Below are 26,006 nucleotides of genomic sequence, written 5' to 3'. Positions count from 1 at the left end.
TGTCACTAACTGGCCTAAACTCATTTTTCTATTTTTCGGTTGATTTAATTATTTTATAAATACCTATAAAATCTCCTATCATTCCAGAAAACAGCACTAATAAGCTACCCTTCAGCTGTGCTGGTGTCCTTTAAAACACATGTACTGTACAGTAAACATGAAGATATTGTTTTGTAGATAAATTATTTTGATTTACATTTGCAACTCATTTCCATGTCCATGCAGATGGCACTATCTGTATGAGTCAGGGCTCTTAAACGATACTTTTAAAAATACTTTGAATGGAAAAAAAAAGTACATGTTTTGACATAGACTCTCTACAAAGAAAATGTATTTCTAAATATGTTAATTTAAAAATGCAACCGTTTACAGCACACTTGCTGTAATTTTCATGACAGTCGCATCAAGCATTCCTTTGTTTTAATCCCTGACAATTTAATGTTTTTTATCATTTTTCTTTTTAATTTTTTTTTTTTTGTTCTAACAACCAGAATAAGAACGGAGGTACTTAGTTCAGAACAGTGGGGTGTCTCCCAGTAACCATAGAAACATAATTTCAGAAGCTATCCTAAAAACAAAACCACTGATTAAATGCAATGTGAAGTTGATGGAAAGTACAAGATATTGAAAATAAAAAAAACACAGAAAAGGCATCACAAAACTGAATGAAAATAAAATTTCACGTCAGTGTAATGTTTTGTCTTGTTAACTGGTTCAAAACATTTTCAAAAATATGACCTGTCTTTTACCAAATGGGATGCTGAGGTGGGTTTAGCACCAAGCGCCATTGCTGGCTGGGCCATGACTCCTGTAGGGCGCGATTGGTATAAGCTTTGGTCTAGCACTCTGTCTTGCTTACCATCAATTTGCTGTAAGTGTGTAAGCCACTGTGTAAACATGGCCCCTTATCCTACAGTGTCCCCACAAGCTTGGGATGTGAAGCCATGACTGGACTTTGAGAGACTGCTGCAGACAGACTCCCAGGATCTCTGACATGTCTTATAATTAAGGCTGTATTTTATTTTCATGGTTATCGCAGATTTCACGATTTCCTTGAAATGCACCCATTACTATGTAATATGTCATTCCCATTGTAAATATATGTATTTTTAATCACTTAAAAATAAATACAGCAAACATTTGCCTTATTGATGTACTACCTGTTACACTGCATTTAGGAACCTGGCAGCCAGTTTAGTTTGCTTCCTGTAAATGATTGAACACACTGCAATGAGCTGCCTGATTTCTTTATAATGTCTTCAACGAGAAAGAAATGCTGCTGGGTGCTTTTGAACCCTGCTGCTGCACACGATTGTATGAATTTCAAATAGTACAGATTGGGTTCTGAAAGGAGAAAAACCGACAGGGATGTGGTGTTGCTGTTCTTGCAATCATTTTCTTTTTCTTTGTCTCAACAGTAAAATCGGATGAGCTCCAGACAATCAAAAAGGAACTGACACAAATTAAAACAAAAATTGATTCCCTGCTGGGCAGACTGGATAAGATTGAGAAGCAGCAGAGAGCAGAAACTGGTGGGTAAAATTATATTTAATCGGAGACAACCCACCAGGAAGTAAATTAAAACAATGCAGTTATCTGTCATTCCGACAAGGATAGGCAACAGGAATGCTTGATCATATAACATCCTCACATGAGTACGTTAATGGTAATCCAGACTAATGTGGAGGGTATATAGAGACTTCAGTAGACATTACTCATAAAAAAGTAATTGTATTTCAATACATAGTGTTTAGCAGGAAAACTGCATGTCTCTCTTTTACCATATCGATTTTAGGCGTTATAATCACTTCTGTGACCTCGGATGTCACTTTCGTGCTCCATTATGACAAAGTATTAAATGTACTGTTTTGTCATAAAATGCCTTGTATCTTATAGAAATGAAGTTACATTAAAATTACAGTTTAATTATTTTTATTTTTACTATATATTATAAAAAATGTGCTGTGTATGATTCAGGTGAGCGGATACCATGCATGTGTCATACATAACCCTATATGAAATTCTCTCTCTCTCTCTCTCTCTCTCTCTCTCTCTCTCTCTCTCTCTCTCTGTCTCTGTGTTCAAAGGTTTGGAAAGAACACACGATTTACAGCAAGACAACGGGCAGTGATAGTGTCAATTTTCATTCAGACCCGTTACTTACTAAATAATCCTCTCCTCTTTAAAAAATATGCTAAATATCTGAATGAGCAAGACCTCTAAAAAGTAGAATGGTACCCCGAAATGTTTTTGTAAGAAAGTAGTACAACTGGAGATAGGGAGCCTGCTGTAAATCAATTATTGTTTCCAAAATGTTGAACACCAATATTAATAGTAAAAGAGAGATAATGTCCTATAAGGGTGTTGTATAATACAAACCTGATATCCACTCCATGACTTAGTGATCTTTTTATTTTTTTTTTTCAAGACTGGTCAAAAGCATTTTGCTCTTTTATAATGCTAATAGTTGGACTGCTTAATCCACTTATGTTTAGTATTTCATCTTATTCTCAAAGATGTTCAAAGAAAATATGAAGTTACCACAGGGTCTCTTCATGAAGAATCCATATCTGAGAATGCAGACAACTCTACAGAGGAGCCAGGTGAAGGAGGTCCTGATGCTGACGGGGACGAAATGACTGATGGGATAGAGGAGGATTATGATGAAGAAGGCAGTAATGATCTGGTAGGTTGCTAGACTGTACATTGTGATGTGAATTATTAACATTCTTAAATGCACAAATTACAAAGGAAAGGAAATGATATCATGGCTCTCGACTTTTTTTTTTTAATCACTAAATATATATATATATATATATATATATATATATATATATATATATATATATATATATATATATACACACACACACACACACACACACACACACACAACATCTCCCATTATGTACTGGTTCAAACATAATAATAGAATGGGTTGTGTATCTCCAAAACATTCTAGAATGGGCCAGTTTATGTGGATCATATGCAATTTGTTTAATTATATTTTGAAAGGTTAACAGTCAGTAGCTGTTCTCAGTTTTTTTAGTTTGTTTGTTTTTATAAATAAAGCAGTAATATTGAAAATGCTAATAAAAAAATAAAAATAAATCTGTACATTGCATTTAATTGTGGTGTGTTCTTTAACCAGAAACATATTCATTTAATGTCTCTATATAAAACAAACAAACAAACAAACAAACACGTACACTGTGAACGTTATCTCTCTAGATAACACTTGCAGTAAATGCACACAGCAACATTGTGGGATATAACATGAATAGTGTGTAGGAAACTTGTCGTTCTAGATTGTAGAATTTAAAATCTCAACAATATGTATTTTGATAAACAGTATTTTAATACACAGTAAAACAGTTAGAGTAATTTTAGAATCTACTAAATATGTTTTGTTTATTTAGATAGAGAACCATTTATCAGACATAGAAGACACCAGCAATTGATACAAAGTACGGTAAGTTGTTTTTCTTTTATTAACTTTCTGCTGTACAATTACTAAACTATTTCCAGTGAAAACAATGTATCCATCTTCAATATCTGTTGTTGCCATCTGCAATATCTGTAATAAATATTGTGATGGAGTGCATGTTTTTTATTTGGAGGCACCAGGACCTGGGGAACAGTGAACAGGCACTCCATCTTTAGTAAGGGCAAGTGAAGCCATAGGGTGCTTTTCCAAGTGAAGGTAAGGCAACAGGTGATTTAATGTGAATTAATGATCCTTTCTCACCTTGATTTTGAATATTAATCAGCAGCACCTGATTCTACAAGGTATAAAATGGCTTCAGTCTTCTAATAGAAGAGGGTTGTGTGTGTGTGTGTGTGTGTGTGTGTGTGTGTGTGTGTGTGTGTGTGTGTGTGTGTGTGTGTGTGTGTGTGTGTCTCAGTGTCACAGAAACATGAAGGTAAAAAACTAAATAAAAACAAACAAACACCACTAATGAAAGCAAGGACTTTTGCCTTGTCAGGGTAAACAGGAGTAGCCTATACCTGTTAAATAGGGAATTCAGTTTATTAACTGTGTTTAATAAGTGAGTCTATGACCCTTATAAATGTGTGTTTATTTGTGGGTTTTTTTGGGAAATTGTTGGTGACAAAACACCTGCTAACTGTTTGTAAATATTGTAAATAAAAATGCTAGGCCGTTGAAATGTTTTTCGAGAGCCTGCTCAGCCAGAGGTACATACATTACATACATTAATATATATAATTTTTATCTGATAGCTTGTATCAGATATCTACACAATTATAGACTGTTTATTTATTTATATATTTATTTGTTTATCTTGCTTATTTTCACCCACTCAGGTCGCTTTGACTTTGAGGACTGAACAGCTTATATTGTACAGCTCCCTATAAGATGTTTAATCTACACAAGTACAAACAGATTTTTGTGGCATCTGTTGGCATCTTGGATGATTAATATTATGTTTTTTTAGCATGCATTTCATGACAAATTGACCAAGTGTGTTTTTATTTTGGCCTGTGAGAGGCCATTTCAAAATGAGTTATTTTCTCTCCGGCAAAAGCAATCATCTTTGTATTATTGATTGGCTACACAACTTGGTAAAGCTAAAAACATATACGACTATGCTTTAGCTCTCACTGTCCTATTCCAAGTTCTCCCTGTATTGTGTTCATGGAAATGCTTCATTCTTGTAAAGCAAATGATTTATAACCTGCTTGTCAGAGCACAAAACAGGCAAAAGGTAAAAATTCTAAAAGCGGTCCTTATGGATGTATATAGTAGCGTTAAAACTTTAATGGACTCTTAGTTCAAAAGCAATCAAATACAACCATGTTTCAGAGCATAAAATGATTTTGATTAAAATACACATTACAAGGCAGGCAATAATAGTTTTCACTCTGTGAGTGATGGATTCTAATTAAGGTGTTTTTATTTGGATTGCTTGTGATTCTGTTTGTACTGCCATCACCTTGGCCATCCATTTTAAAAATTAGTTGTTTGTCTTTTCTTCATCCTAGTACAGCCACCACTCCTAGGGAATCTTTAAAGGTCCCATCAAGTCTGATTAAAACAACAATGCACCTACCATGCTGAAACCTGTTCTAACTGGAACCTACTTAGCAAGAAAATCTATGTGTTTATTGAGATGCAATGTATTGTTTTCAAAGCAGGCACCAGGTTTTAAAACCTTCAGATATTTTAAATAGTTCATGCAACAAATTATCAACAGTGACATCTACCATAATTTTCAGAATATAATGTGCATGCCGTTTATTGAGAAAATGCCATGGATTGTGTATGTGACTGAGCAGTTTCATTTAACATGTCTTGTATAACGTTCGCTCCTTGTGTAACGTGTGGCTCTTATATAATGCTTACCTCTTGTAAAACAGAGAAGTAAAGCAGAATAATAAAACATAGGCATGGTTCAAATCTTGGTAAGTGGGTGTACATTACAGTAGCTTGGTTTGAACACATTTTTACATGAGAATACTGGGCCGTATTCATAAAGCATCTCAGATGTGTATAAAATGTTTTGCTGTGTTTAAAACCTGTGGTTATTTTTAGTCGCATATTCATAAAGTATGTTTAAAATCTAACGACATCCTTAACTTCGACCTGTGACCTAAGATGGCCACCGTACTGTATTAGGGTCATGTGACTTGATACTTGGTACACTTGATGTGTGTATTCTTTGATTCCCTGGGTCAAGTTTGATCATAGGTGTTCGCACAGGATTTAGTTTTTGTAAAGCAGCCCCCACCACAACTTTTTTTACCACAACATGTTTTAAAAGCTTGCTTATTGTACCTTACCTTTCACATGTGTCAGCTGAAACAAATCTAAAAAAGTAGCAGTGTGTTTTTAAATATTTAGATACGTAAATATACCTGCCTTATGGCAACAGTGAATTTAATGGCAGGTGAACTACTGTACCAAATGCTGATTTATTTTCAACATGCTAAATAGAGAAGCACTCCAAATACAACTTGAGATTTGTGCTTTTACATTTAGAGAACGTAGCAGCCCTTATAAAGGTTTATCATAGTAAAAAGTATAGTAAAGTATAATAAAGCATAGTGAAATCATGGTTGGCTGTCAGTGAGGAACTAAACCTGTTTCATATGTTGTTATGTGCAGTCAATGTGACCTTTGCAATGATCATTCACATCACTTCTTTTGCCATTTTTACTGACCTTCCTTTATTTGCTAAGAATCAAATGCACAGCAATGGTGCTTCATGGTGACAGACTTTGTGAATAGAGTCCTGTACGTTTAAACTATTCCATGCCTTTTTACAAAGTTAAAGAACTTAAAGTACAGTTTTTAAACATTACATTTTCTTATTGAAGAAATGTAAAGAATAAAAACACTTTCATTTTTGGACCCTATTTATATTAAAAAATGTCAAAGTACTAAAGTTTCTAAACTATATTAGTCAAAGGGATTTAATTTCCCCCTGCTGTATGGAGTAAAACACAATTGATTGTATTACAACAGATTATAAATTAGAGTCTCTTATAATCTTTTACAACGATGAAAAAAAAAATAAATAAATAAGGAAACGGGAGGCATTACCACCAAAGATTAAACAGCTATGTCGATCTCTCCAATAAAACTGAACCAAAGATGATAACATTTTCAAATTCTATATTTAAAAAAAAAAAAAAAAGGAGATGGACTGTAGATTGTGTGGAATTAACTTTTCCTTGTTCATGTTCAGGTAAAACAAGCAGAAGATGCCGAACACCCCAGAATCAGCTTCAGAGACACAATGTGAATGTACACGAAGAAAGTGACCCAACTTCCTACGCGAGAAATGAGGAAATCTGCAAATCTAATACCAGTATTCTGAAAGATGTGGTAATTCTTTCACACAAATAATATCCGCCTAAAAAGAGCTTCTTCAAATAGCAGACTAAATGTGAATAATAAAATTCAGAATTTGTAGTTATCACTAATACAGTCACTTGGACGTGATCTACATCTGATATTGTCACTACTGTTTCTTTGTCCTGGATTACTGGAACCAAAATGTTTGTCTGCATTTTCCATGCAGTAGTCAGTAGAAAGCTATAATTGGTTTTGTTAGTTGTTTCTGTATAATACTGTACACAAGAAAGGTAAGAAATATGACAATTAGCACAGAGAATTAAAAATGCAGTTGGAAGATAATACCACATTTATCAATCCTTGTTTTTTTTTCTTCTGTTGCCCATCCTGTGATGTTTTATGAGGTTGTTATGTAATAGTACATTTGTAAAACACTTGGGCCGGTAAAAGTCCAATGAAATGACATGGTGATTTATGTTGAAATTCTGACAGCATTTTATAGAAATGTAAAATAATTGTAAAGCTATTTTTATGACCGGCATGTTTTGTTGTTGATCTTTATTTCAGGTTGATGATTGTGTGGCTTCGGCTTTTGTTGAGTAACACACAACAGATTCACAAAGCAGTTTAATACTGCATTCAGTAGAATTTGTGTTACTGGTGTATTGGGTGCAGTGTGTTACATGTTATCAAGAGTACTATCCAATATAAACCATGGAACGCTGACAACAAAAAGTACCAGTCGATTCCCTGGCATAAACATGAATATATACATTTTTAGTAGAAAGTGGTGTAATGTATATTGAATCAAAAAGTGAAACTTCCACAAATAGGGCTTGTTGTCAAAAAAGAGTTAGAGAACCTGAATTAATTTTGTTCCCTGGGATGTCTAGAAAATGCCTTTTGTTTTAACTAATCGGTTGGTTTTCATAGCATTTCTTTGAACAAAAAGAATTATCCAGACCGTTTTTTTCCACTGGAGACCTGGTTTTTCACACCTGCATAAAACTTTTGCACAGTACTGTATATATATATATATATATATATATATATATATATATATATATATATATATATATATATATATATTATATATAGTTATGCAACGGTTATTATCCAGACATATCCTTATAGTATACGAACAATCCAATAGCATAACTTCACATACTGAAATATAACTGGTAACACGTTTAAGGATCTGTGGTAAACAAATAATATAATGCAAGGGTTGTTTTATAAAATTAGCCAGTTATTACTAACAGATTATAACAATACAGTGCTATAATAACATGTACATAAGGAATTAAAAGAAACCTTTTAATTACTTTGTGCCACTGAAAATCTATTCTAATAAAATGTTAATCCTTATGTCAAAACCTTTAATAACACATTTAGTCTCAAGTCAAGTGCGGTTAGAACTTTGTCACCGTGTAAAAGCAGCCCTGCTTCTTCGTTACGTGTCAGCAGCAGGAAGCCTTGACACCCCAATTCTATCTCACCGGCACTAGTGAATAATTTAACGCAAAAGGATTCTTAAAAAAAAAAAAAGATACCCCAAATGTCTTGTTTGTTTATTCCATTACGCAACAACTTTGTACTGCTCAATTAGAAGGGAAGTTGTTTAGAAGTTAAAACAACTTTAAGCGTGTGTACAGGGTTGGGAATTTAAAATGTTTTTGATTTTTAGTGTAGGGCAGTAAAAGAGCCTGTTAGAAGAATACAAACAGCAGGTAGGAAATATACAATGTTCAGATCTACCTCAGTAACAGAGCATATTTAAATCAACACAGTGTCACCAGATATAACCTGAGCTTTCAATATCTGTTGCCCTTCATTGCATGAACTATCACACTTTAATATCAGGGGTATTAGGGGGTGACTGCTTACTTTAGCTCCTAAATATTTTATTTGTTAGTCACTTGTTCTGTGTATATGTAACATAAACTAAACAAAAAAAAAAAAAAAAGGAAAATATTTTTTGTGTTTTGTGTGAAACACACATGACTCCTCCTAATGTCCTGGCTGATTTATTAAAGTGGTTGGAGCTGCACTTCTATTCACTGTATGGGTCTCCGGTGTGCAGTTTCAATAGAAACATGGAATATTACAAATATGAGTTCATATTTTCAAATGTGCCATTAAAAGTTGCCTGCCGATTTCTTTCATAGCTGCACATCCGAGTATATAATGAATGGATAAGCATGGGACTATTTTGTTAGCCGCAGGATACTTTCACATGTCACTGCTAATATTGAATCATGTGATCGTAGGACTTTCAGGAAGTGAAACCCCATAGCTGGTGCCACCAACACAGCAGAACACCCCATGACCAGGATGGGAAGGATTTCTAATGTGGAAGTTTCAGTCCACCAGTGGAAGAGGTGGCAGAAATTCATAGCATGCTGCAGCACAGTCAACAGGAATCATCAATGGGAGAGTGTAGTTCAAGGGATGTTGCCAAAATGATGTGGCATTCTTTACATTCCAGTCTTCCATCATCAGAATGGGGACCGTTCCATCCTGACATGAACACTTTGGTGCCCCCAGTAACCACCTATGGGATTTCACTTCTTATTTTGTCTTCATTGTGTCTTGCAAGTTGAGCCTTCACATGATCAATACGCTAGCTACTTTAACACGCTAAAGTGACTTACTTTATAATTAACATGTGACAGTCAGACAGCATACAGTAGTGAACAGTTAATTCCCATCCTTATCTGTTTTGATGTTCTTGCAAGTCTGTTCTATAATTTATTTTTAATGATGTAACATAATTTTTACATGTATGTAAATAAATGTTTTATCTGATGACCTAATTTCTATATTGTTTTGTATTTAGTATCTGTCTGTTTAAATTAAATCTGAAGTACATTCCTGATGTAAGGATAATGTTTGGAAAATGTTAATGGATAGTTTCAGTAGCAACAATCTTGGACTACCTAATGTAGCCTTATATAAGGTAATAATACTGCATATGACGTGCGGAAAAATCGATCCAATGAATTCAAATAACACACACTCGATTGTAAGGGTGGCCAACTGCAGCCCACTGCAGGTTTAACAAGTAAAATGAAATAATGAACTACTTCAGGGTGTGGATGGAGGTTTAATTAGCCCAATTAAACCTTTTAGAATAGGGTTGGAACAAAGACCAGGAGTGGAAGGGCCAACTTTGGCCACCTCTGATGTAGTGCTTAGGGCCAAGTAAAGGGTTATTTTTGTAAATATTAAAGCACCCCTTTGTTTCACTGTTCAGGGGTTTCAAACCATGTGTTGTTCAATGCCATTTCCATTCATCAATTCTGGGCAGGATTTTCTAAACAAAAAATTGCATATCACAAGGTTAATGAGCACGGTTACATGCTACGTGTTTGAGGCTTGATCTTATTTAATCAGCGTTGTATCACTTGTGTTAACACTCATAATTAACTGTTGATATGGGCTGCAGGACTCTTAGGCTGTGACTTACTAGTTTTATTGTATTTATATTTTATTTATAATAGTTCATGAACCACAGTGCTAACACGATGATTTGTAACATAAATTACAAGTTTTCAATAAGAACAAACGCATGGCTACTGTAAGAATCTACATATTGCATTTATAATTTATACGTATGAAAAATGTACAGTAGCAATAGTTTAACCTGCTTTGGGATTATTCATAAAAATTCATAGCAAAATACTGTTGGAAACTGTGGAGAATTACACTGATGCAGCTCTGTGCTCTTTCGTTGGAGTTTCATTGGCCCTTGCATTCTTTGTTCTGAAGTTGTGCGATAAGCATTTATTAACACTTCAAAACAGGGTTACAGGAGATAAAGAAGTGCCGGTAGTGGAGGGATAATTCACTGCTTTGCCTCACATTGAAACAGCAGCTCTGGTACCTGTGACCATGAACAGACACCTACATGGCAGCCCCTCAATATTCATTTGTTACGTTATTTGTATAAAGAGCTGATTTTTTAAGTCTTCAGAAGTAGCCTTCATAGCTGAAAAGGGGCATTAAATACAGCACTAATCCTGGTAAAACGGCAACATACTCAAAATAGTATATTTATCAGGTACAAAATTCAATTTTGAGAAAATGTAGATGGTATGAACGCCCTTCAAATACAGTAGGTTAGAAAATGTTCTTAATCCTCTACGTGCCTTACTGATATCATGATGTGCGCAGGTACTGAATTATGTTAATCTCCAGGCCAGGTGCATCAGCGCAATAACAATGGCATATAAAGCCTTTGCTATTAGGTCACTGGTACCTTTCAAACCCATATCAATTTAGATATACAGTAGACAGAAGGCTCCTGGAGGACTGAGTGAAAATGTGTGCTGTATAAAACCAGTTAAAAATAGACATGTTAACACAACAACTAGTCTAGCAGAAACTCGTTGCTTCCACATCAACCTTATAGTCTGAGACAGATGAATTTTACAGGATACTCAAGGGTAATCAAAATAGCTCTTTCTCGATAGCAAGGGTAGAAATGTTAAACTGAGTCTGAAACAAGGATGTAGGTAGAAGCTCAAAGTATTCTGGTCTGGTCTTGAAAGGCACCTCTTTTGACAGGTATCCATCAATCCAAATAAATGTGAACAGAAAACAACCATGTCAGTACTTTAGGAATCTTATTTAATGGTGTCCACTGATATAATGATTTAGTTCAAAACCTATCAAATACAAGTGCTGCAGTGCAGAGTTGGATTTTGTAGTTATATACTGAAAGCCCTCCATGTTTTCCTTTGGAATCTTGTTTTAAAAAAATAAAAATAAAAACTTTAGATTACATTTCCAAAGCTCTTTACAAATCACAAATAAACAAATCTGGCTTTTAATTTTTGGAACTCGGAAGTAGTCTTAATTTGTGCGTATTTGTTATAGAATTGTAACTGGTGGCTTTTTCCCCTTTCAGTTAAGTCTATAATAGTAAGTAAATGTTAAATTATGTGTGGTATAAAAGGAAAACATAAAAAGTTCTTCATGGGCTACTCAAATTAGAAATTTCTGAGTAAAGACATAAAACAACTCGGGACTGTCACTGTATGTTTTTATGTCTTTCCTGGCTCCTCGTGTTACCAATGCAAAAAAAAAAAAAAAAAAAAAAAAAAAACATTGTGCACTTCTCTATTACATTGCATACACCATGTGTCTTAACAGTGGCAGATTGAAATGCTACTGCTGCTCAAATTATAAAAGATATGGCTTGCTTTTGCTCTGAAGGCGCATATCCCAGAATGCAAATTTAAATACAAAATAAATAACATTCAGATGGCAAAAGACAATACTAGTTGCTGTACAGTGAAAGAATTTCAGGAGCAATTGTATTGCTACTCCACATGCTAGCAGGAGTGAGGGGTAGCACAGTTCTCAGGTAGCAATCAGGTACCCAGCACTGCATGTGCACCAGAAGACAGCACTATCTGTCCACTATATGATAATAATTGTGAGTAGTTCAGCACACCATTGGAACCAGCTAGTTAAAATGTTATTAACCCCTAAACTACCATAACAATGTCCAACCCCAGTTTTTTTTTTTTTTTTTAAATACCAATAACATTCTGATTTTGCACACATTTCAGTCTCTGTATTGGATCAGTATGTTTGTTGTACACACATTCTAATCATTGTATTACCCGAAACACCAATAATCTTACTTGTATTTTACTAATGCTGTCCAACCTGCTTTTAACACCTCAATGTAAGTTATAAAAAATGTTCCCCATTGGGAGACAGATGTGTCTCCCCGTGGTTATGACATTGCTATTAATTTAGATGTTGTCTGTGTAAGATTTATGTTGGCAGGTTGGTTGCTGATACAACACATACAAAATAGCAACTAAAACAACATCCATCATCAGCAGCATAGAAGCCGTGTGCATTTGTAAAAGAGCTGAGGTTTTATACCACAATTGCATCACTGATATTTGAGACAATTGAGCCTCACTACAGCTCAGGAAGTGACAACTTTATTAAATAAAAATATTCTAAAGAACGATGCCTGTATCACGAACATATACAATGTACAAATACAGTACATGTATTGGGCCAAGAAAAGAACATATAAACTGACCATACTTTGATATTTAACTGGGCAACTTTGCCTTTTTTCTAATAATATTTGTGCTTCTTTTCTAAATCCATCACCTTTTTCCTTCCCCTCCGCTGGTGTGTAAATGCCTGCACACCATTTACATCACTAACTTACTTTTAACTTTAAAAAAGGAGTAAGGAGTAACTAGCTCTCCACCACCATGTGCCATTTCACAATTGGTAAGCAGCAGCATGGCGCAAATCCCTCCCCAACTTAGTCAAAAGGAAGCAGTCAGATCGAATATAACGTAAACAGGAAGTATACCTTCAGAGCGGCGAGTTTAAGGGTTTCAACGGTAATCACAGACACCAAACAAACAGGTAGAAAGCTGGAGATAGATATATCATTTATTTTAGTATTTTTTTTTTTAATTTCACAATAATTAGAATGATGGTCATACTTTTTTGTAGTGCCTCTTATTTCATTTCCCATTCAGACTTCACAAGAAAAGTTGTTTCTTTGCAACAACACAGCTAACCTTGTAATTGTGTGGAAATGTCAACTGTATTTTTTTGCAACTGTAAAATGAGGGGTAAGTTAATATCTTAACCATTCAATATTGCATTTGTATTTCTTGAGTTCGGCAATACATAAGAACATAAGAACATAAGAAAGTTTACAAACGAGAGGAGGCCATTCGGCCCATCTTGCTCGTTTGGTTGTTAGTAGCTTATTGATCCCAGAATCTCATCAAGCAGCTTCTTGAAGGATCCCAGGGTGTCAGCTTCAACAACATTACTGGGGAGTTGATTCCAGACCCTCACAATTCTCTGTGTAAAAAAGTGCCTCCTATTTTCTGTTCTGAATGCCCCTTTGTCTAATCTTCATTTGTGACCCCTGGTCCTTGTTTCTTTTTTCAGGCTGAAAAAGTCCCTTGGGTCGACACTGTCAATACCTTTTAGAATTTTGAATGCTTGAATTAGGTCGCCACGTAGTCTTCTTTGTTCAAGAGTGAACAGATTCAATTCTTTTAGCCTGTCTGCATATGACATGCCTTTTAAGCTCGGAATAATTCTGGTCGCTCTTCTTTGCACCCTTTCTACAGCAGCAATATCTTTTTTATAGCGAGGTGACCAGAACTGAACACAATATTCAAGATGAGGTCTTACTAGTGCATTGTACAGTTTTAACATTACTTCCCTTGATTTAAATTCAACACTTTTCACAATGTATCTGAGCATCCTGTTAGCCTTTTTTATAGCTTCCCCACATTGTCTAGATGAAGACATTTCTGAGTCAACAAAAACTCCTAGGTCTTTTTCATAGATTCCTTCTCCAATTTCAGTATCTCCCATATGATATTTATAATGTACATTTTTATTTCCTGCGTGCAGTACCTTACACTTTTCTCTGCCCAGTTCTGAATCTTGTCTAGATCATTTTGAATGACCTTTGCTGCTGCAACAGTGTTTGCCACTCCTCCTACTTTTGTGTCGTCTGCAAATTTAACAAGTTTGCTTACTATACCAGAATCTAAATCATTAATGTAGATTAGGAATAGCAGAGGACCTAATACTGATCCCTGTGGTACACCGCTGGTTACCACACTCCATTCTGAGGTTTTTCCTCTAATCAGTACTTTCTGTTTTCTACATGTTAACCACTCCCTAATCCATGTACATGTGTTTCCTTGAATCCCAACTGCGTTCAGTTTGAGAATTAATCTTTTGTGCGGAACTTTGTCAAAAGCTTTCTGGAAATCTAAATAAATCATGTCATATGCTTTGCAATTATCCATTATCGATGTTGCATCCTCAAAAAAATCAAGCAAGTTAGTTAGACACGATCTCCCTTTCCTAAAACCATGTTGACTGTCTCCCAGTACCCTGTCACCATATAGGTAATTTTCCATTTTGGATTTTATTATAGTTTTATTATAAGTCAGGCTTACTGGGCTGTAGTTACCTGGTTCAGTTTTGTTTCCCTTTTTGTGGATCGGTATTACGTTTGCAATTTTCCAGTCTATCGGTACAACCCCTGTATCAAGAGACTGCTGCATGATCTTGGTTAGCGGTTTGTAAATGACTTCTTTCATTTCTTTGAGTACTACTGGGAGGATCTCATCCGGCCCAGGGGATTTGTTTATTTTAAGAGCTCCTAGTCCCTTTAACACTTCTGCCTCAGTTATGCTAAAGTTATTTAAAACTGGATAGGAACTGGATGACATGTGGGGCATGTTGTCAGTATCTTCCTTTGTAAAAACTTGTGAAAAGTAATCATTTAATATATTTGCTATTTTTTTTTCTTCATCTACGATTTTGCCATTTGTATCTCTTAAACATTTAATCTCCTCTTTGAATGTTTTCTTGCTGTTGTAATATTGGAAAAACATTTTGTAATTGGTTTTACCTCCCTTAGCAATGTTCATTTCTATTTCTCTCTTGGCCTTTCTAACTTCCTTTTTGACTTGCGTTTGCAGTTCCGTGTACTCTTTCTCTGTACTTTCTTTTTGGTCCTTTTTTAATGCTCTGTAAAGTGTCTTTTTTCACTGAATATTTTTTTTAATTGATCTATTAAACTATTTTGGCAATTTAGTTTTACATTTAGATTTGTCTACTTTAGGGATGTAATTGTTTTGCGCCTCTAGTACTACATTTTTGAAGAACAACCATCCTTCTTCTGTGGGTGTTTTCTCTATTTTAATCCAATCTACTTCTGTTACTCTCTGTTTCATACCTTCATAGTTTGCTTTTCTAAAATTGTAAACCTTAGCTTTAGTCATTACTTTTGGGGTTTTAAAAAACACTTCAAATGAGACCATGTTGTGGTCTGAGTTTGCCAGTGGTTCTCTGACCTCTGTTTTAGTTATTCTGTCTTCCTTATTTGCAAAGACTAAATCAAGGCATGCCTCCCCTCTAGTCGGTGCCTTGACAAATTGTGTTAGGAAGCAGTCATTTGTCATTTCCACCATTTCAATTTCATCCTTCGTGCTACCCACCGGGTTTTCCCATTTTATATGGGGGAAGTTGAAATCCCCCATTAGTATGGCTTCTCCTTTGCTACATGCATTTCTAATGTCATTGTATAACAGATTATTTTGCTCACCATCTGAATCTGACGGTCTATAGCATGCTCCTATTATTATGCCCTTTGAATTTTTGTCCGTTATTCTGACCCATATTGATTCGGTTTTATTTTCTTTGTCCAGGTTTAACACCTGGGCTTCAAGACTGTTTCTTATGTATAGCGCTACCCCTCCTCCTCTTCTGTCCTGCCTGTCTTTCCTATACAGTGTATACCCACAAATATTATATTCGTCCCCATCACTCTCAGACAACCACGTTTCTGTAACACCTATCACATCATAGTTACTTGTTAGTGCAGTAGCTTCAAGTTCTAGAATTTTGTTTCTGATACTTCTAGCATTTAGATAAATACATTTAATGGTTGTCTTACCTGAGTTGTTGTCCTTGTTTTGATGCGGTCTCCCTTCTGTTTTTTTGTTGATTTCTCCCCCCTTCCTTTCTAGTTTAAATGCTTCTGAACCTGCTTGAGGATCTTTTCTCCAAGTAGACTGGTTCCCTTGTTATTTAAGTGCAGTCCGTCCCGTCTATACATATAGTCCTCGTTGTAGAATGTGGTCCAATGATCAAGATAGGTGAAGCCTTCCCGTGTGCACCACGTCTTCAGCCATGCGTTTTGATTAATTATTTCCAGCTGTCCATATGGTCCTTTGCAAGGTGCCGGTAGTATACCAGAAAATACCACAGTTTTGGTTTTCTCTTTTAATTTCCTTCCTAGCTCTCTGAATTTGTTTTGCAGGGATTTTGGTCTGTCTCTTCCAATGTTGTTTGTACCAATGTGGACGACTACTACCGGGTTGTCTCCTGTTCGTTCTAGGAGCCTGTTCACGTTCTCAGTGATGTGCTTGACCGAGGCTCCCGGAAGGCAGCACACTGTTGTAGTAAGGGGGTCCAAACTGGAAATTGAACTTGCTGTGTTTCTCAATATGGAGTCCCCAACAATCATGACCTCCCTTCTTTTTGCTGTCTGGTCACCACTGTCAATAGGGTCCTGGATGTTGTTCCTTTCGTTCTCTTGTTGTTGGTTCTGCTCATCAAAATTCTGAAGTGACTCAAATTTGTTGGTTGTTTTGATTTCTGGCGGTTGTGTTTGATGAAGTTTCTTTTTTTTCCATGCTTCTGCCTACCTGAACCCAGCTGTTCTGACCTTCTATCTCCCTGGTGGTTTTCAGTCTGTTAGGGGTGATGCAGACTTCCATGAATTGTGGGTGTGCCAGTTCCTCAAGATCCTGTTGCTGCCGCACTTCTTCCAGCTCCATTTCTAGCATACTTACTAGTTTATGCAAGTCCTGGATCGCGCGGCACTTTACGCACACTTGGTTCAGCTCCGCTGGGTTTTCTCGGATTTCCCACATCAAGCAGGTGTCACAGATTACTGGCTTGAAGACCATGTTGAGGTTTTTTTTTTTTTTTTTTTTGAAGTTTAGTTTCTTCTGCAGCTGTCAGCCTGCTTTCCAACTGCTTCTAAACTGCTCTGTATTTTCCATGCCTGTACTTCTCCCACTCATTGTCGTTTCCATGAGTTATAATTATACAGGCTGTATTTATGTTTGCATCAAATAAAATGTAGTTCACTGGAGCGGTGTAAGGTGGCGTGACTAATTGTGTATCTGTATGTAATCTACGTTTATATAATACATGCGCGTGATTATTATTATTGTAAATGTGGTACCTGTGATAATAACAAAACCTCTCATTAGCAAAACAACCTTATTTCAAGTTACAGAAGATCATGCTTTCAGGAGAGATCGGTATATCTTCCTTTTCCCTTAGATTCTTTATTGGTTTGGTATCACTGATAAGATTAATTATATTGTGGAAGAGAGGCTATAACGATAACACTGGAATCTCCAGTCAATTTGCGTTAAATAAAGGCCAGGCCCGTTACCACTAATTGTAGCAGGTATGCACTTCTTACAAGTGCCACGTATATTTATTGATATGATTGGTGTGAACAGAAGTACTGTCTAAACAAAAAATTAAATGTGACATTCATTGCATTGCCTTTTTAAATTTTAGTTTTTTTCTACATATTATACAGTTTAAACAATGACAGAAAATAAACAATTACAGGGAGCTCTGTCTGACTGATAAACACATTACAAGGTAAGTAACATCAGTATATTGGCCAATCTTAAAATTATTTATACTTTCATTACAGCATCACTTTACAGACCCGTTTCATTGGGTTGTAAAAAATGGTTCATTCATAATTTTCTGCCTTTATCCAGTTTTTCAGAAATACCTTTAAATGAAAAGCTTAAGTCCCTGAATCTCCACTGCAACAGAATCTCCAAGATTGAAGGCCTTGGTCGAGCATGGCATTTGCGACACTTGGACCTCTCATCTAATGACATGTTAATAGTTTATATTTATCAATTAACAAAATGCAAAGTGAGTGAACAGAAGAAAAATCTACATCAAATCAATACTTAGTGTGACCACCCTTTGCCTTCAAAACAGCATCAATTCTTCTAGGTACACTTGCACACAGTTTTTGAAGGAACTCAGCAGGTAGATTGGCCCAAACATCTTGGAGAACTAACCACAGTTCTTCTGTGGATTTAGGCAGCCTCAGTTGCTTCTCTCTCTTCATGTAATTCCAGACAGACTCGATGATGTTGAGATCAGGGCTCTGTGGGGGCCATACCTTCACTTCCAGGACTCCTTGTTCTTCTTTACGCTGAAGATAGTTCTTAATGACTTTCGCTGTATTTTTGGGGTCGTTGTCATGCTGCAGAATAAATTTGGGGCCAATCGGATGCCTCCCTGATGGTATTACATGATGGATAAGTATCTGCCTGTACTTCTCAGCATTGAGGAGACCATTAATTTTGACCAAATCCGCAACTCCATTTGCAGAAATGCAGCCCCAAACTTGCAAGGAACCTCCACCATGCTTCATTGTTGCCTGCAGACATTTGTGTACCGCTCTCCAGCCCTTCGATGAACAAACTGCCTTCTGCTACAGCCAAATATTTCAAATTTTGACTCATCAGTCCAGAGCACCTGCTGCCATTTTTCTGCACCCCAGTTCCTGTGTTTTCGTGCATAGTTGAGTCACTTGGCCTTGTTTCCACGTCGGAGGTATGGCTTTTTGGCCACAAGTCTGTTTTCTGCCAATTCTGAGCTGATGGCATTGCTGGACATCTTTCGATTATGAAGGGAAGTAAGCAAGATGTGTCTTTCATTTGCTGCAGTAAGTTTCCTTGGCCAACCACTGCATCTACGGTCCTCAACGTTGCCCATTTCTTTGTGCTTCTTCAAAAGAGCTTGTACAGCACATCTGGAAACCCTTGTCTGCCTTGAAATTTCTGCCTGGGAGAGACCTTACTGATGCAGTATAACTACCTTGTGTCTTGTTGCAGTGCTCAGTCTTGCCATGGTGTATGACTTTTGACAGTAAACTGTCTTCAGAAACCTCACCTTATTAGCTGAGTTTGGCTGTTTCTCACCCAGTTTTATTCCTCCTACACAGCTGTTTCTGTTTCAGTTAATGATTGTGTTTCAACCTAATATTGAATTGATGATCATTAGCACCTGTTTGGTATAATTGTTTAATCATACACCTGACTATATGCCTACAAAATCCCTGACTTTTTGCAGTGTACCTAGAAGAATTGATGCTGTTTTGAAGGCAAATGGTGGTCACACCAAATATGGATTTGATTTAGGTTTTTCTTCTGTTCACTCACTTTGCATTTAGTTAATTGATAAATATATATATATATATATATAGTACCAGTCAAAAGTTTGAGTACACTTGCTGGAAACTAGGTTTTTTTCATAATTACGTTGTATACTTTTCTGTAAATACTTGGAAATGAAAACACTTGTTACAATATACAAAACATAAGGAGTATCAAAGCAATGTTCAATAAAATTTAAAATTGTCTCTAAATCTTGGATTCCTCAAAATAGCCACCCTTTGCCTTAATAACAGCCTCACAAACACGAGTCATTCGGTTAACAAATTTCAGCTGGAAATCACCCAACATGTCTTTTGCAGCAATTCCCAGAGATGAAGGCACTTGTGGGTAGCTTTGCTGTGACTCTTCTGTCCAGTTCGTCCCATATAAGTTCTATGGGATTGAGGTCTGGAGACTGGGCAGGCCAGGTCATTGGATTGAGTTCTACTTCACTTTCCTTCTTTGCCTGATAGTTCTTGCACATATTTTGAGGTGTATTTCATTATCTTGCTGAAGAATGAAGATCTGCCCAACTAGCCATAATCCTGATGGAATGGCATGCCTCTGAAGTATTCTATGAAAGCCATGCTGGTTGAGCTTGCCATGGACTTGGTAAAGATCACCAACTCTGTCACCAGCAAAGCAACCCCAGACCATGACACTGCCTCATCCATGCTTGACAGTGGGAACCACAAATGCGCTCACCCTCTCTGCGTCTTACAAATACTTGGTGGCTGGACCCAGATATTTCAAGTTTTGACTCATCGGTTCATAAGACCGACTTCCACTCCTCAAACGTCCAGTTTCTGTGTTTTTTGGCCCAGGCAAGTCTCTTCCTCTTATTCTGCAGTCTTAACAATGGTTTCTTTGCAGCAATTCTTCAAGTTAGGCCAGTTTCACACAATCTCCTCTGAACAGTTGATGCTGAAACATCTGTACTTCTAGTAGCATTTAGCTGAGCTTTGTATTTCAGGGGCAGTTAATCGCTGGTTTCGCAGACTTGTGACTCGAATGAACTTGTTCTGTGATTCTGAGGTCACCCTTGGCCTGCCTGACCTTGTTCGGTCACCATGAGTGCCAGTTTCTTCAAATCGTTTGATGGTCTTGGCCACAGCAGTTACAGACACTTGCAAAGTTCTTGCGATTCATCTTAAAGATTGACTTTCATTTCTTAAAGTAATTAAAGACTTTTATAGAAATGTCTTTTTTCTTTGCTTTTTCTTTGCTTAACTGAGCATATTTTTCCATTTTCTGCTTCCTTACATTCAGGAATGACAAACTTGTGCCTATGCTACCTATATTTATAGTAATCATGGGCCCTTGCCTGTTAACAATAATTGGTGACAAAAGGTTAATTAGTTAACATGCTAGTTATCTCAGAGAACATCTAACAAAAACACTTTTATACTTAGGCCAGTGTTCTAACATCGTGTTATACACATTTCAGACTTTTAACTGACTTGGGCTTCAGACTGAAATCCCCTTGCTTTGGGTGACCATTGAAATTGAAATTGACAAGATTTACATTTTCATTTAAAAATTAAATTTTGAATTCAATTCACTTAAGATTATCAGCTTATATAAGTATATGTATCATATAATGAACTATTAAGTGTTACTAGACAAGTTTATACAGTTAAAAGCATAGATAATCATGAAAAACCTGGTTTCAAGCAGGTGTACTCAAACTTTTGACTGATACTGTGTGTGTGTGTATAGTAACAACACTGATGGTATTTTAAAGTCATGATTAACACAAATTTATTGTAAAATAGGCGTATTCTTTTTTAACCAATACTATGGTTTGAAATCTGCAGGATTTTTGCAACTTCATGGAACCAGCCACAAACTGAGCTGCATTTATCTCCATAGTAACTGTGTTGGCAGTGTAAGCCATGTATTGCAGTGCCTATTGGGATTGCAGTGCTTGACTGATCTAACTTTGGATAAGGATGGCAAAGGCAACCCAGTCTGTATGGTGCCAGGTATTTAAAATGTAATGATTTTAAGCAACGGATTTACTATATATATATATATATATATATATATATATATATATATATACACACACACACACAGTGTGTTAATATATCTATATAACGCCAAATATGGCGCAATCTTTTTAGAAATCCCACTGTTAACAAACAAATAAATAAATAAATTGCCATGATTCTCAGTATTGCGTAAATCATGGCATAACCAAATATTGATATTCTTTCATTCTAATTCTTTTAAAGGGTATAGAGAAATAATCTTGCAGTCTATACCTCAGTTGATTGCATTGGATGGTATGAATAGTTATGGTGAAAGTGTCAACTCGGTAGAAGAGAGTCCAGTAGATTTAACTGGTTTGGAAGATTTTATGGAATACTGGGTTTCTTTGGACGCTAGCATAAATGTAGAAAAGGTTGGTGTGTTTGTAAATCATTTCTCTTTTGCATTTTGTAAAGTATATTTCAGCTTGACATTGGAGGAAATGTATTGAACACTTGAATGTATGACTTACAAGGTACAATAAGGGCAACTTGGGAAATGAAATCTCTTGCAGATTGGTCCAAAACACCATATGAGGATATTAAGTCACTAATATATTATATGATCATGATGGTATAAAATGGAGTGTTAATGTAGCTGCTGAACCTGGAACACTGTGTTTCCTGAGTGGAACTAGCCTGTTCTGGGGTCAGCTCCATCATGGTTATCTTTTTGTAAAATTTTGAGATTTTCTTTGATTGATATTATATATAATCCTGTTTAAGACCATATTGGTATTAACCCTTTTGACAAATATAAATATGATGTTCAAGCAGGTTTAAATGGTTTGTTTTTGTACAAATGGTAGATGTGGCTGACATTTTATTTTGCTTTCTAAGGTAATGCTGGGCTGCCATTAGTTACCCCTAGAATTGATGAAGTGCTCACTAAGTCAAAGTCAAGTCAAAAAGGAAGTTAGAAAGGCCAAGAGAGAAATAGAAATAAACATTGCTAAGGGAGCTAAAACCAATTCCAAAATGTTTTTCCAATATTACAACAGCAAGAGAACATTCAAAGAGGAGATTAAATGTTTAAGAGATACAAATGGCAAAATCGTAGATGAAGAAAAAAAATAGCAAATATGTTAAATGATTACTTTTCACAAGTTTTTACAAAGGAAGATACTGACAACATGCCCCACATGTCATCCAGTTCCTGTCCAGTTTTAAATAACTTTAGCATAACTGAGGCAGAAGTGTTAAAGGGACTAGGAGCTCTTAAAATAAACAAATCCCCTGGGCCGGATGAGATCCTCCCAGTAGTACTCAAAGAAATGAAAGAAGTAATTTACAAACCGCTAACCAAGATCATGCAGCAGTCTCTTGACACAGGGGTGGTACCGACAGACTGGAAAATTGCAAACGTAATACCGATCCACAAAAAGGGAAACAAAACTGAACCAGGTAACTACAGACCAGTAAGCCTGACTTCTATTATATGCAAACTTATGGAAACTATAATAAGATCCAAAATGGAAAATTACCTATATGGTAACAGGGTACTGGGAGACAGTCAACATGGTTTTAGGAAAGGGAGATCGTGCCTAACTAACTTGCTTGATTTTTTTGAGGATGCAACATCGATAATGGATAATTGCAAAGCATATGACATGGTTTATTTAGATTTCCAGAAAGCTTTTGACAAAGTCCCGCACAAAAGATTAATTCTCAAACTGAATGCAGTTGGGATTCAAGGAAACACATGTACATGGATTAGGGAGTGGTTAACATGTAGAAAACAGAAAGTACTGATTAGAGGAAAAACCTCAGAATGGAGTGTGGTAACCAGCGGTGTACCACAGGGATCAGTATTAGGTCCTCTGCTATTCCTAATCTACATTAATGATTTAGATTCTGGTATAGTAAGCAAACTTGTTAAATTTGCAGACGACACAAAAGTAGGAGGAGTGGCAAACACTGTTGCAGCAGCAAAGGTCATTCAAAATGATCTAGACAAGATTCAGAACTGGGCAGACACATGGCAAATGACATTTAATAGAGAAAAGTGTAAGGTACTGCACGCAGGAAATAAAAATGTACATTATAAATATCATATGGGAGATATTGAAATTGGAGAAGGAATCTATGAAAAAGACCTAGGAGTTTTTGTTGACTCAGAAATGTCTTCATCTAGACAATGTGGGGAAGCTATAAAAAAGGCTAACAAGATGCTCGGATACATTGTGAAAAGTGTTGAATTTAAATCAAGGGAAGTAATGTTAAAACTGTACAATGCATTAGTAAGACCTCATCTTGAATATTGTGTTCAGTTCTGGTCACCTCGCTATAAAAAATATATTGCTGCTCTAGAAAGAGTGCAAAGAAGAGCGACCAGAATTATTCCGGGTTTAAAAGGCATGTCATATGCAGACAGGCTAAAAGAATTGAATCTATTCAGTCTTGAACAAAGAAGACTACGTGGCAACCTAATTCAAGCATTCAAAATTCTAAAAGGTATTGACAGTGTCGACCCAAGGGACTTTTTCAGCCTGAAAAAAGAAACAAGGACCAGGGGTCACAAATGGAGTTTAGAAAAAGGGGCATTCAGAACAGAAAATAGGAGACACTTTTTTACACAGAGAATTGTGAGGGTCTGGAATCAACTCCCTAGTAATGTTGTTGAAGCTGACACCCTGGGATCCTTCAAGAAGCTGCTTGATGAGATTTTGGGATCAATAAGCTACTAACAACCAAACGAGCAAGATGGGCCGAATGGCCTCCTCTCGTTTGTAAACTTTCTTATGTTCTTATGTTCTTATGTTAAGTGTCGACAACGTACAGATACAGAAATCAATGGAGCCTTGGGCACACAGGATAGCTCTTCAGAAGTGGAGAAAAATAACTTGACCAATAAAAATTTGAATAACGAACTTAGAATAAAAGAACTTGAGCATCAAATTACTCAGCTGTTTGAACAGGTAAGTTTTGTTTGTAACAACTTCGTTCTGAAGAATTTAATTCAATCCTTATCCTTTTCCTTTTTTTTTTTTTTTTTAAATAGATGGCTTTTATATTGTGTGAAGTCTGCTGTTACAACCTGATAATTGGAGGCTGCAGAATAGTAAGACATTGTCAGAAACTGCAACTATACACTAAAGAGTAGAGTCTTATCAAATATGAAATGGGCTTGCTTAGGAAAGGTTTTTAGTTAAACATGCTTTATAGGGATGCTTTACTTTGTTTTCTATACAAAAAAAAACTTTCTGACATTTAAAACAAAATTGGATATTACATATTGTTTAGCGTTGAGGAATAATCGCTCATGCTCACAACCTCGTGCTCACATATTAACTACTTTAAATGCACGTGAAGTGATGTACAATTCCGTGCCTAAATACAATTATACATTTCTAAACACACGTGAAACACAGACCCGTTTATATCCCGTGTACCAATGCCTATACACCAACATTTAACACACCACATGCAACATATAACAGAAAATATACACAGGGGTGGGCACTTTGTCACATCGCTACATAAAAAGCTGTTGGTAATTAAGTAAATGGTTTATCAACATTCTGTGAGAAACAGTTAGCATGTTTAGTATGCTATAACTGCTTTGCTGTAAAAGCAGTTAATATCATGTCTCACCTGTTTAGTATCCTATGTGTGTTCTCAGTATTATATTCTTTATAGTGCATTTTGCTTGGTAAATTGTTTGCTGTGCCTACTAAGTATTTTTCCTGGAATACTTGGTAAGCATGGTAAGGGTTTATAGAGAATGCTAGGGAACATGCATAAATTATTTAACAGATAATAACACTCTCCACCCATACTTATTCATTCACTCTTAAAGATCATACAGAATTTGATTAATCCAATCCTTGAAGCATCCCATCCATTCTTTTCTCCATGCTTCAGACTTTGGGATAAAATCTAAGGTGACCGGGATATACTAAATGCGGATATACATATGACACGCTTTACAGGTTTACAAGATATGGAAAACTGTGTATTAATTAAACCGGTTTTAATTAAACTTGATATTAACATTATTTAGCCTATGCTATTGTGAGTATTAGCTTCTGGTGTCTGTCTAAATTTGGTCATCTGTATGTCACACACGTATTTTTTCATAGGAATTGACAGACATGGCAGTGGATGTCTATTCCTCACATGCTTGTTTGTTATTAATTTAGACTCCTGCGTGTTCAAGTTCAACTCCATCAACCATGCAGAAATCAAAAAGAGACATAGATCATACATCTGAAAGTGACTGTGAAAGTGGCAAAGAGAATCGCAGAAAGGGTTCAAGAAGATCCAAAATTCCCAGTTACAGAAGAACCACTGCGGTCATCAGACGGCATACCATCAAAGAAGCGAAAGGAAAATAGTCTGACAGACAGG

General features: G+C 36.1%; 1 protein-coding gene across 2 annotated transcripts in view; it reads left to right on the top strand.

The window, feature by feature from the left end:
* Window positions 1-7,833, top strand: part of LOC121312712 (RNA-binding Raly-like protein) — a 148,024-nt gene extending 140,191 nt beyond the window's left edge. For both annotated transcript variants that reach the window (XM_041244412.1, XM_041244413.1), the window contains 4 exons: window positions 1,419-1,532; window positions 2,517-2,686; window positions 3,420-3,472; window positions 6,711-7,833. In XM_041244412.1, the coding sequence (XP_041100346.1) occupies window positions 1,419-1,532; window positions 2,517-2,686; window positions 3,420-3,461 (326 nt within the window). In that variant the 3' untranslated portion in view covers window positions 3,462-3,472; window positions 6,711-7,833. The remainder of the gene's footprint in view (window positions 1-1,418; window positions 1,533-2,516; window positions 2,687-3,419; window positions 3,473-6,710) is intronic.
* Window positions 7,834-26,006: the final 18,173 nt, after the last annotated feature.

This window comes from Polyodon spathula, chromosome 3 (assembly GCF_017654505.1).
Source record: "Polyodon spathula isolate WHYD16114869_AA chromosome 3, ASM1765450v1, whole genome shotgun sequence".
Taxonomy (NCBI): domain Eukaryota; kingdom Metazoa; phylum Chordata; class Actinopteri; order Acipenseriformes; family Polyodontidae; genus Polyodon; species Polyodon spathula.
This window is presented reverse-complemented; position numbering and strand designations above follow the sequence as displayed.